Source organism: Emydura macquarii, unplaced genomic scaffold (genome assembly GCF_026122565.2).
Source record: "Emydura macquarii macquarii isolate MOO-44397 ecotype Brisbane River unplaced genomic scaffold, CSIRO-AGI_Emac_v2 contig_3477, whole genome shotgun sequence".
NCBI classification, from domain to species: domain Eukaryota; kingdom Metazoa; phylum Chordata; order Testudines; family Chelidae; genus Emydura; species Emydura macquarii.
The window spans coordinates 9,681,631-9,695,351 of NW_027133614.1; the positions used below are offsets into that span (position 1 = coordinate 9,681,631).

Consider the following 13,721-nt stretch of genomic DNA (forward strand, 5'->3'; position numbering starts at 1 on the left):
TCTGCCTGGTGGATCTTGCCCACATGCTCAGGGTCTAATGGATCGTCGTATTTAGGGTTGGGAAGGAATTTTCACGCAGGTCAGATTGGCTGAGACCCTGCGGGATTTTCACCTTCCTCTGCAACATGGGGCATGGGTCACCTGCAAGTTTAACAGTGTAAATGGTGAATTCTCTATAAGTTGAAGTCTTTAAACCATAATTTAGGACTTCATTAACTCAGCCAGAGGTTAGGGGTCTATTTCAGCAGTGGGTTAGGTTATGTGCATGCAATATGCATTAGGTAAGACTAGATGATCATGATGGTCCCCTCTGACCTTAAAGTCAATGAGTTTTGCCCATTTCATTTTCTATGTAAGTGATGATTGAAAATCCATTATTCCTGTTCGGTGGCTTTCATTGTAGGGTTCCATCTGTCTCCTTTACTGAACCTTTGCTGTCACCAGTGATGACTTTCATTCTAGATGGACAACCTCTAAAGCTCCTCTCTGCATAGCCAGACTTTCTGTGAGGAGAACATACAGGCTGAGCACTAATTTATTTCAGCAAAATTAAACTCTTGCTGCTCACAGATTTTCCGCCCTTTCAGGAGCCAGTTTCTGAAAGGCAATTCAATACAGGAAATATGTCTAACTTTCCCCCACCTGCTCCATTTGCTGTAATAGTTTTCTAATGCGCTGAAGTGGCACATATGAATATCTGTCCTTTCCCTGGAAATGTAGTGTATCTACAAAGCTTTTTGATTCTAGAGATATGGTTTTTGTATCCTTTTATTTGCGGGGGGGCGAGGGGGGGAAGAGGCTAGAGTTTGACCCTTACATTCTGCAGAATGGACACAGCATTACCCTCAGGCTTTAGAGGTTGTCCATCTAGAATTAAGGTGTAGAGTGGGGAAATGTTAGAAAACTTGCACTGCCACTGCCCGTGCTTTCTGGAGCCTGTGGACAAAGAACTTCTGTCTGACTACCTAAGTCATTTACTTAGCACTAGATCTTTAAATATCTAACACCTTTCATGAGCGCTAAATTCACTTAAAAGTAGAGCTGAGTATGTAACACATTTTTCAGGCTGGTGGTCTGAACCAAATAAAAAATAGAAAAAAAAACAGTTTAGGTCTATACACTTTTTTTTTTTTTTTAAACTTTCCAACTAAATGAACACATTTAAAAAAAACGTTTCAGGTCAAATTAAATATTTTGTTCAACTCAAAATGAAACATTTCATTTTGGAGGTTTTTTTTAACCTCCATATTTTTAAATAAAATTCATAGAAATTCTAAAAAAGAAAAAGCTCACTGAAATGAAAAGTCAAAATATTTTTTATTTCAGGAATGCCAAAACAAACTGTTTCAAGGTTACCAATTTTTTTTTATTCATCCAAAATAATTAGCCAGAATAGACCTGACTCTTGTTTGACCCAAATTGTTTTGGTGAACAAATATTTCAAAAAAAAAAAAAAAAAAAAAATTCACCCTGCTCTACTTAAAAGTACAATGATGTTATAAAAGAAATATAAACCCAAATTATAACTGAAATTGAAGGTACATTCATGTAGTTTTTACCTACAGGCTAGTGATGAGCTTGAGTACATATCAAATTGACCTACAATTGATCTCTCTCTCTCTCACATATACATGTGCGCACGCACGCGCACACACAGAGAAAATGAAATGTCAACGTGTTTTTATTGTTATTACTGCAAATATGGTTCATTTTAGCATGTTTCATAAACATATGTATTTAAAATACAATATGTTCTATATCCTTCATCAATTTGCTTGTTATGGAGGTCTCTTCTCTCAGTATACATGGATAATTCCATTAGTGTTAAAAGCATACTTTTAATGGAAAGACATAGGATATGGAAAACATTTCGAGTTGTATTTTGTATATAACCAAAATTGCATCCCTTCAATTTGTTTTTCGTATTATAAAAGTTTGGGATAAATTGCATTGTCCAATAAGTGTTTTGTTCATAATTTTGTATTTGTATTTTCCCTCAGAAAGAAAAGTTGGAAAACGAAGTTACCAGTAAAGTCCAAAAATATGATAGCAGGTTCTTTTGACAAGAAAATAACCAACCTACAGTATAGTCTGAACTTTAATTAGGGGACACTGTGAATTAAAAGAACCCTGAAGAATCAATATTGTGAAAGTGATGTTCATCTGAACTTGCCATGGAGGAAACCAATCTGTTGCAAACAAACACTCTCCTTCAGATGCCTGTGTGACTAAAAGCACAGTTTGTTCTGTATCAATTTGAAAAACGCCAAAATGACTCGCAATAGAAGATACTGTCCTATTCTTTGTCGGTGCTCCAAGATGTGTATTTTCTTGATTGGCTCCATCTGTTTTTTAGGGATATATTTGTTTTTCATTCCTGTGACTTTTAATTACTTTGCTGTTTTAGAAAAAATCAAAGTTAAAGAAAACACTGTTTTGAGTTTAATGGAAAGATTTGCATTTCCTGCCAAAGGACCTGACACACCTGGGACAGAAAAAGAAAACATTTTTCTCAGAAGCAATGTTTTTGGTTTCAAACAATTCTTATTAAACAGGAAGGTAGGGAGACTAAATGGAAATGAGGCATCATCTGCTAGTGAACTCAATGATGCTCAACCCTTTAGGTTTATTATTAATGAAAGAGATATATGTAAGGACAGAACTCCTTTCTTAATACTATTAATAGCAACCAAAGCCGATGAAAAGCACCACAGAGAAGCCATCAGGAAAACCTGGGGAAATGAATCTGTGGTTCCAGGAGTAAAGGTTGTTCGCTTATTTATGTTGGGTGTTAATGACAAAGACGAAAATGAAGCCCTATTAAGGGAAAGCAGGCAATACCATGACATTATTCAACAAGACTTTCTGGATACTTACAAGAACCTGACTCTTAAAACCATTATGGGCTTGAAGTGGATTGTCACCTATTGTGGTGGTGCAAGTTTTGTCATGAAAACAGACATTGATGTTTTTGTTAATACAGAATATTTAATACAAAAGCTCCTGAAACCACTTATGCCTCTTTCACAATATTTTTTCACTGGCTACCTTATGAGAGAGGCTCAGCCGCATCGAAATAATGCAAGCAAATGGTATGTGCCAAAAGAAGTCTACTCAGCTGAGCGCTACCCTGATTTTTGTTCAGGAACTGGGTATGTCTTTTCTGGATCACTGGCTGCAAAAATTGTCAATGCATTTTCAAAAGTCAAGTTTATATACCTGGAAGATGTTTATGTGGCTCTCTGTCTTGAAAAAGAGGGAATTGATATGGTACCTCCACCCCATAACTATTTGTTTAATATACATAAAGTTCCATTTTCAGTTTGTACATACAACAGACTGATTACCTCCCATGGAATTTATCCAGATGAACAGCTAATGTACTGGGAAACATTACAAATGGAGAAACATGTGTGCGACAAATAAAGCAAATGTATGGTAGAGACTGTCTGAGATTACAATACTGGTTTTTACTGTATTTGAGCCATACAATTGCTGAATGCACACCATTAACCTTCTATGGTGGAAAAGACAGACTTGACATTATAGCCTTCAATAAGTTTTAATTCCATTTAATTTCCATTTAATTTATATTTACAAAAATAAACTTTAATACTTAAATTGTATTTTATCTTACAGAACAACTTCACCATAAGCACTGTTTTGATATAATTGTGATTAAAATGAATTGGGGCTTTTGCTCAACTTTACTTCAAATGGAGTTTCAGATAAAAGAATTAAATAAGTGGATTCTCTTCTTTTTCCTCCTAGGCCCTTGAAAATTACCTCTAATTGATTTTTAAACTAAAAGATGCAACAACATAGGCTACTTTTCTTCCCTACAGAAATTGAGGAAAATTATTTTGTATTCTCTTAGCTGCTGCTGGAGAGAACAGTTTGAGTCCTTCTTTTTGCCTCTTCTTCTCTAAGCAGCAGCTACCTTCTCCACTCGGGTGCATTGTCGAGCAGGGCAGCTTCAAACAAATGGAGTCCAATACAGTCATTCAACTGGGTTTCAATCTGCAGGATCTAAGATTCAGCATGACCTTCTCTATTCACCTGCTCCAGTCTCTGATGTTACACAGACTTTGAGGGATTAAGTTCTGCAAGGGCTAATGAAGGAACAGAGTAAGTAATTGATGTGTGTGTTTATGGTCTGGTATAGCAGCTAGTGCATGTCTGTTTCACTGGGTGTGGGGAAAACCTGACATCTACCATGCATGCGAGAAAGATGGCAAAAGTGGGAAGGGCAAGTAACCAAAACAAGTCATATTTGAGAGGTGTTGCAATGCCATGCACCAGGTCACAGTGCCACTCTGCAATGCCCCTTGCTCAAATTTGGGCCCCACCTCCACCTCTCCATCATGCCAGTAGCAAAGGGTGTCTACAGCTCTAGCCAGGGCAAAGGGAGGGGGGATGACTGAACCTGAAAGCCAGTGAGGTGGAAGACGGAGGAGGGGAGACATATGACAGAGTATGTGGGGGAGACTTGGGACTGTCTGGGCAAAGAGACTGGGATTGGAGGGGAAGGACACTGAGTTTGGATAAAGAGCCTGGGAAGGAAGATTGGGACTGGGAACCAGTGATGATGGGGAATGTGAGTAGGGCAACTGGAAGCAGGATTGGGGAGAGAACCAGATCAGGGGAGGAGCTGCGGAAGGCTGGGCAAGGAGACTGGGGCTAAGGAGCTGTGGGGAGGCAGTTTCTAAAACTGCCCTGTCCTGAGAACACCCATCCACTGATACTGGGGGGGCACATGACTCAATTTAGGCTTGTTCAGCTATAGCTAGCCTATGGGCTCAGCTGTACACATCTTCTTGATTTCATCTGAACTTCCTCCTATTAAGCTCTTACAGGACATAGTGTTCATACCTCCCATTAATGGGTGGTTGTTCTTCTCCCTCCTCCCCCCACACCGAAGAATGCCTTTATTATTTATTTATTTATTAGACGATCCACATAAAAGAGCTTTCTTTTAAAATAATTAAAGCAGTCTTCAAGACTTTGTGTGACAACCTAATCCTTTCTATGAAATCTGTTCAAGCATCCCTCATTCCTTAATGCCTTGTTCTACAAAATAATGGCTCTTTGCTTCATGACTAGTCAAATCTCTTAGTCTGAGGTTTAAAAATAAATGTGAAATTTATTTAAGCCTTTGAAAACTGGAAAGGAAAAGTACCTTTTTAATAACATTTGCAGTATTTCAATAATAATTCACATTGTTATTATAGGATCCAAAAAGGCTTTACTCAAATTATTTATAAGGAGAGATCAGCTGCTATCGAAATACAGCCACCTCTTGTGTGGAGCACAGGAGCAGAATAAGAACCCAAAGCAATAACAAAAACCAATGCACACATATACTAAGCCAAACTATGAATAAATAAGATGGTAAATAATATTCTTATAAAACCTTTTATAAGGTTAATGCTTCCTTTATTTCTACAACCTCTAAATGCTTTGGGCCTCAATCTCCACTACACTATGTGGTTATTTACACCTGTGGGATATGTCTGCAAAGCCCTTTACACCCACTCTGCAGAGGTGTGAATTATAGAATCGTAGGGCTGGAAGGGACCTCGAGAGGTCATTTCGTCCAGTCCCCTGCACTCATGGCAGGACTAAGTAATATCTAGACCATCCCTGACAGGTGTTTGTCCAACCGGCTCTTAAAAATCTCCAATGATGGAGATTCCACAACTTAGGCAATTTATTCCAGTGATTAACCACCCTGATAGTTAGGAAGCTTTTCCTAATGTCCAACCTAAACCTCCCTTGCTGCAGTTTATGCTCCTTTCTTCTTGTTCTGTCTTCAGAGGTTAAGAACAACAATTTTTCTCCCTCTCCCTTGTAACAACCATTTATGTACTTGAAAGCTATTATCATGTCCCCTCTCAGTCTTCTCTTTTCCAGGCTAACAAACCCAATTCTTTCAGTCTTGCCTCATAGATCATGTTTTCTAGACCTTTAATATTTTTGTTGCTCTTCTCTGGACTTTCTCCAATTTGTCTACAGCTTTCCTGAAATATGACACCTAGAAGTGTACACAAACTTCAGTTGAGACTAATAAGCGCGGAGTAGAGAGGAAGAATTATTACTCGTGTCTTACTTACAACACTCCTGCTAATACATACCAGAATCACGTCTGGGTTTTTTGCAATAGCATTACACTGTTGACTCATATTTAGCTTGTGGTCCACTATAACCCTCATATCCCTTTCCACAGTACTCCTTCCTAGGCAGTCATTTCCCATTTTGTACATGTGCAACTGATTGCTCCTTCCTAAGTACTTTGCATTTCTCCTTATTGAATTTCATCCTATTTACCTCAGACCAGTTTGTCCAGATCATTCTCAATTATAATCCTATCCTCCAAAGCACTTACAACCCCAATCAGCTTGGTATTGTCCGCAAACTTAAGAAGTATACTCTAAATGCCATTATCTGAATCATTGATGAAAATATTGAGCAGAACAGAACAGAACCGGATCCAGAACTGATCCCTGTGGAATCTCACTCATTATGCCCTTCCAGCATGACTATGAACCATTGATAACTACTCTCTGGGAACAATTTTCCAACCAGTTTGCACCCATCTTATAATAGATCCATCTAGGTTTGGATGACTATTTCTCCAGGTTTCAGAGAAACCCAAGGTTATTCCTTCAGTCTGATAGGGCAAGCTGTAAGCGGCCTTGATCTTATGAAAAGGGGTAATTGCTTGAACATGCTGGGGAAAGAATTTGATGTAAGCTTTCTTGTAGGAGATAGGGGAATGCCTTGTTAGTTATGAGGTTTCATCGTTAGGAAGCAGGTTATGAATTTGTTTTGTATATAACCATTTTTCCCCATGTTCTTATCACTATCACTTGAATCTCTATCTTTGATAATAAACGTATTCCTGTTTTCACCATAAAGTGGTGTATGTTTGGCAAAGCTGTGTTCTAAGATATAACTAGTAAGCTGACGCGCTGTTTCTCAGGAACAGCGGGCCTGGTAATTCTGTGAGTGTTCAGTGACTAAAGGGCTGGACGCTACAGGTATCGGTCAAAGGACTTGGGGGTCAACGTGTGCCTATCACTACATTGTACAGAGAAAAAGGAGTCCTGTGGAAGGCAGTGCTTGTGTTCCCTGGGCTGTTGGTTTCAGGGAGCTGATAAGACTTCCTTCTGCTAGGTGGTGGGTAGTAATGAAGTGCCTCCCAATCCTGGGGACCTCTTAGAAGTGTCACAGATGTGTAATAAAGGAGAAATAAAATTCTATTATGTGGACATCAACCATATCCATGTAACTAAAGATGGAGATAAGATAATGCTTAACAAGGAAAAATTCTCAGTTAAAATATCTGTGTAAGTCAGTTACTTTGAACCCGAAACCAGCCAAAAATCTAAGATATGAGCTCTTAGTCATAGCAATGCTTAGGAGCCATTACACTACTTATGGGAAGAAGCTAGGGAAAAGGTGTGGGAAAAAGATGAATAGAAGGGGTGTTTGGGCTCAACAGTCAAACTGGGACAAGACCTGAAAGGGTGGAAATAAGTGACTTTGGCTGAGCAGAGGAAATGGCCCTGGGACAATGAGAAGTGGGGAGACTTAGGGATCAGACCTACAGCTGGCCAGAAAACAACATTTTGGTTAATGAAAAATGTTGGGGTTCTGAAATTTCTTTTGTCTCAATGAAAGAATGAAAAGAAGACCAGTGGGGGAAAGGCATGAAAGAGAGACACATGCTAAAATAGTCAATAGCTAGATGATTAGTGCTCTCACGTGGGATGTGAGACACCAAGGTTCAAGTCCCTGCTGTGACAAAGAGACTGGGTTAATGTTTGGGGCACTTCTTTGGACTCCTATTACCCCAGAAGCAGTGACGTTTGGAAGCTGAGTCAAGAGCCACAATACCACAATGAAAGGTAAGAGCTGCTAGACCTAGCTTGTTGTCACTTAAAATTGTCCATATATTAAAAATGAGACTGACAGAACCTTAACTAAATCAGAAGATCCAATTGCTGAAACATTAAGAAATGGCAGTGAAGGTAGCTAATCAGTGTATCAGACAGGTAGAAATACTAATATTGTAGTCAGCTGATACTAATGTCAGGAAAAGCCAAGCAAATAATCTACTGTTATTTATTTGTCAGGACACAGAGACTCATAAAATCCGCTATTTCTGCTTCTAGTGGTATCCAAAATGATGAGAAAGGAAAAATTAATCTATAATCAGATTTTATAATTGCTGGCATGGCTGCACACGTGTGATACTGTCTGCATCCTCTAGAATTTCCTCCCCAATTTTTATTTTAGCCATTTCCATAAAAAGGAAACTGTTAGAAAAGGCTGTTTTACACTTTTAGACTGGATTTTATCTCTTCTAGAACACGATTTCATTCTTACAGCGTACAGAAACTGAGGCATCTAAGACACTCCCCCACACAATGCAGTAAATTTTAATGTATGCCTTCATTTGAAGTATAAACAATTACCCATGCAGTCCAATTAAAGAAGTCATATCTTGCCTCAGGAATTATATTGATTTGCCCGCATCATAAGGATTGTTTTCCAAACATTTGCATAGCTTTTTAAGATGCCCAGAGATAACTCATTATTTTAACTGGCTTTTATGCTGTAAAAATATTTCTCTTCCCTCTAGGCATATCAATAAATTATTTGAAGAGGTCAGTATGAAAACTGGAATTATTTGAGGCCGAATAATATTTAATATTCTCACAAACTATCCAAGGGCACAGCAGAAGGTTAGCATGTGTCAGACACACTATCTGAGGATCCCTGAAGGATTGGGTTTTGTTTGATCCAGGAGTGTCTGTCACTTTCTAGTTCTATCTTTTTAATAAAAAGTTCTTATAGTCAGTTTAGCATGGTGGGTTCCAAGGGATAATATTATGATATACAACAGCATAGACCACAGAACTATCTCAACTCCTAACCAATCGGACTTACACCTATTTTTTTTTTTTAAACATTAAAACATTCCATTCTCCCCTGGAGAAGAAGGTAGGATAGAATCCAGCTGCTAGCCTGAAAAAGTGCAGCAGCAGATGGTATCTCTTCATACTGGCATAAGAATAACAAATGTAAAGGATGAAAGTGGTGAACCAGCTCTCTTACTTTCTTTTCCGGCACATACATATTATCAAACAACCCAGTGTCCTTGCTGCAGTGAAATAATCTGACTGGATGATTTATAAGGCTCAAACACTTTAGATCTGTTTCTTAAAAGGAAACAAAACAAAAAACCACCCACACACCAGGTTGTACAAATGGGAAGAAAACCACACAAAGTGCCTCAGTTATTATGGAGATGGGAATATTAAAGGTTCCAGGTGGATGACAGGAAGACAGATAGATGAGGGGCCATGTATTTGCTAGATTAGCAGGCGTAAAATGATAATGTGTGAGGAGGTATGTAGATAGTATTTTTATCTAGTGGTAACAATAAAAAGTCAATACCATAGAGCAGAGGTGGCCAACCAGTCAGAGTCAAAGAGTTAAAAAATAGATGTAGATATCGCAAAGAGCCACATGTCAATGTAGTAAGAAGTGAGAGCTTAAGGCCTGTAAAACAGTCTAAAGGCCTAAGTGGAAAAAACCGAGTGAACAGGAGTATAAGTGGAAAAAACCAAGCTAGCTGAAATTGGCACAGGAAAGTGCTGTCAAAATATTACATTATGTAGCAGGTATAGGAGGTACCAAGATATTAACTCCCTAAAATGACATTTTGATGAATACAAATGACTAAAAAGTGATAAATGGAGTTGTTTTGCCCAAATCAGCCAATTAACAGAAAAAGGTGGTATTAGACTATATCAAGCCTAGGCACTATCTGGCCTAGGCACTGTAATGTGTGAAATTAACTAAATTTAAAAAGCATGTGAGAGAGAAGAACAATGCTTTTAAAAATATGCTGCTATATTCAAATTGAAAGTATCAAATGTGGGATAGTAGGTATATATTTAGATAATTTATTTGGATACTTCTCAGTTTTCTAATTATTAGTTTCTCCGGAGACTGTAATTATACATTGTTCAATCTAAAAATGTTGTGTGAATGCAAGCTGAAATTAAAGAGAATTACCAGGAGACCCATAAGGAGCTCTAGATTCACTAATTATACCAATTGTTATTTATTTTAACATCTGTTTCAGACTGTTTTTTATTATGATTTCTTTGCTCACTATCATTCTTTCACTTGGCACTTATGCAATATTCCTTTTACTGACAAAAAACAAAACAAAACAAAACAAAAATAAAAAACCCTCCTTTCTATTTTAAAAGAATACGTAAATTAAAAGGATAGAAGTTAAAACCTTTCTGAAAAAGTCTGACAACATGAAGTAATATTTAGTGTGGCCAACATTTTCTAGGCTTTGCATTTTTAAAACATTATAGTAAAAGAAAATCCAAAGGGAGAATATGAGCACAAAGCGTCATCAGTTTAACTGTGTTTGTTTAAATGCCTAAAGAATAAAAGTGGCACATCAATGGAAGAAAACCCATGCAAATATAGGGAAGATCTTCCCAAGCAGTATTTGAGAACTACTGGAGGATGATGAATTTAAGCAGCAGCATGATTAAGATGAAAGGACTCTGAAAAGCTAATCTGTGAATTCTAGAAAGCTAACATTACCATAAGTAGGGGGAAATAAATATGGTAATATAATAATGGCACATAAAGTGATTTGAAAGGCAAAGGCAAATTTAGTTACTTCCATGATCTTTTTATACAAATAGAGCCTCAGATACTTCATGTAAAGAATGGCCTTGACTAAATTTTCCTATCTTCAGTGTTCCAGTAAAAGTCATTTTTGTTAGGCAATGAAATTTTAGTTTGCAAATGAAGTGTATGTAGCCTTTAAACAAATAGGCAAATCTTTGACTGGAACACAGGAATGTAGGAACTGCCATACTGCATCAGGCCACGGTCCATCTAGTCCAGTATCCTGTCTCCAACAGTGGTCAATACTGGATGCCTCAGAGGACAGATGGGTGGGTGATAGGCAGGATGGTGATAATCTACCCCTACATAAATCTCATCTTGGTCTCTAAAGTTGGAGATAGGCATAAACCCTGAAGTGCAATGTTAAATATCCCCTCCAGTTATCACAATTAATAACAAACATTTTGGATGTTCTTGGTATCCATATAAATATCTATTCCTTTTTTTAAATCTTAAATTCTTAGTTTTAATGACTTCCTGTGGCAGTAAATTCCATGTTTTTTCCATATGTTCTGTGAAAGTGTTGCCTTTTATTGGTTTTAAATTTCCCACCTTTCCATTGGGTATGAACGTTCAGATCATATACGTCCTGACTCTGGTTCTGCCCAAAAGAGAGACATTGGGTGTGGGGACATATGCCTGGATGGACTTGGTCTTTTGTATCCTAGGATTTTGCCCACCCTTTCTTCTGGATCATTTCCATTATACTCTTCAAAGTAGGTTCTTATACCACACTCTTCACTCTAATATCTGAGCACCTTCTGATAGTCATAATGATGTTTGCCTAGTGTACTAACATCTGTAACCTGTGGTTTCTTCTCTGATCCTTACCCCTGGAAAAGAAGTGTGTGCAGGGAAACATGTGTCTGCGTGCATATGATTATATACAGACACATTGCTATATTTTTATATTAGAAAAGTCAAGGTCACAATATGTGGCTTGTACTTAGACCAGCGGTGTGGGGTTTGTGTTGGTCCATCATTTCTGGGGGAGTTCATTCCACACTCCAGATCAGCCCCCAAGAAAGTGCTGTCTCCTATCCAGAGAAGCTTTATCCTTATTGAAGAGTTCCTTTGTGCCAGAGGTTTGAAGTTGTCAGCTATGGTTTTCATCCAGAGTTTTAACTGATCTTTTAGGTACCCTGCGCACAGGACATTTTACACCTTAAAAATGAAGATCAAAACCTTGAAATTGATTTGAGATTCTGAGGTAAGCCAGTGTAGGAAATGGGAGACGTTTCATGTGTTTGGAGTAGCCATTGTTGCTGAGGAGATGCATTGCAGTGTTCTGTATCAGTTAGAATTTACTAAGCACTGAAGGCTTCATCACAAGATATGTTGTATTGCAGTCCAGCCGAGAGGTGATGAAGGCCCCCACCTTGAATTCATTTCTTGTAATCTTGCCTTGAGCAGTGTACAGAATGAATGCATGTTAACTGGGTCCTTCTAGAGTGGGAAGAGCTGATTAAGGGGAAAGCATTGGCCTTCCTCCCCCAAAGAAAATAAAATGCAAAGACATTGATTTTTATTTTAGGTTTTCATTGAAAAACCAAACCAACTGTGTGGATACGAGATCTCACAGCAGAGAGTACAACGCCGCGAGATGTCACAGCATTGCGCGCTACCACGAGATGTGTGTACTCTGGCGGCAGCACATGGAGCACTGTGTGCACGAGACACAGCGCTCAAAAATGCGGGAGAGGGACAGTGTGGTCTTGGGGCAGTACTATAATTCTTAATCATTGATCGATTCTTTTAATCGTAAAATAGTAGTAGTTGGAGAAGTGAATTTACTGCAGTTTTTATATCGCTGATATCTGTCAAATAAAATATAATACTACATAAAAATGGTTGTGCCAAGTATTTCGATTTATAGTATGTATGGCCCACTTGAAATACATTTAATTCAAATCTGGCCCACCATAGCAAATGAGTTTGACACCCCTGCTATAGAGATTAAATGAACTCTTAAAGAACATCACAATACAAATAATGGTGAATGGCCTTATCACATCTTGGAAATGCTATGTATGAGGAAGTTTGTCATGGACTAGATGGCTATCTGTAGGTGTTCCACACCCTGTTAAACCAAGTGTCATAGGCTTTAACTGAGAACTGACAAACTGATAGCTGGAAAACAAACTATCTTATCTGTATGTTAGTAGACTTTTTGCAATGATTACAAGTTACTGCATGCATTAATCTCACTTCCATGCTATAAGGAAATACATAAGATTTATTTTGTAACTTTGAAAATGTTTGCTCTGAACTCATAAACCCAGGCACAGGAATCATTCCCACCCCCCCCCCCCCCCCCCCCCATTAAGGAGGCCTGTAGAGATTAAATGAACCATTAAAGAACATCACAATACAAAGAATTGGTGAATGGCCATACCACATCTTGGAAATGCTATGTTTGAGGAAGCTTGTCATGGACTGGATGGCTAAATGAAAAAGATAAAACATGGTCACAAGAAAAGTTTTCATCTCTTTGCTCTTTAAACTCTCACAGGGCCAGAGACACTAAACTAAGGCAGGGATAATCAGGGGTTGCACCGTGTCTGTCCTGAAAGACATTTTGAATTGACCGATCACGACAACGCTGTCATCTTTAGGAACCATAGATGGTAATTCATTTGTGTGTATAAGCTTGCTTGCTTGCTTTAACATCTCAATAATGTTTTTCTTTTTCCTACTTAATATACATTTTTAGTTTATTACAGGAAGGCTACAAGCATTATCTTTGATGTGGTATCTGAGATACAAATTGATCTGAGGCATGTGATCTTTGGTATAGGTGACTAATTGTCACTGACTCCAGCTTCCCTGGTGGCAAGGTAGACTGGAGTGCCGAAGGGGACTGCTTGTGACTCCATTGTAAGACTGTTCTAGTGATCCAAGAGTTCACATTTGTTGCTTGGTTGGTGAAACCTAATTACAGAATATATCACCAGTTTGAGGTGTCTGCCATGTTTTTGACGGCTGTGCTG

General features: G+C 38.2%; 1 protein-coding gene across 1 annotated transcript in view; it reads left to right on the forward strand.

The window, feature by feature from the left end:
- The window catches only part of LOC137144671 (beta-1,3-galactosyltransferase 2-like), a 65,692-nt gene extending 61,971 nt beyond the window's left edge, over positions 1–3,721 (forward strand). The window contains exon 3 of the mRNA XM_067535127.1: positions 2,001–3,721. Coding sequence (XP_067391228.1) covers positions 2,272–3,426 — 1,155 coding nt within the window. The 5' untranslated portion in view covers positions 2,001–2,271 and the 3' untranslated portion in view covers positions 3,427–3,721. The remainder of the gene's footprint in view (positions 1–2,000) is intronic.
- Positions 3,722–13,721: the final 10,000 nt, after the last annotated feature.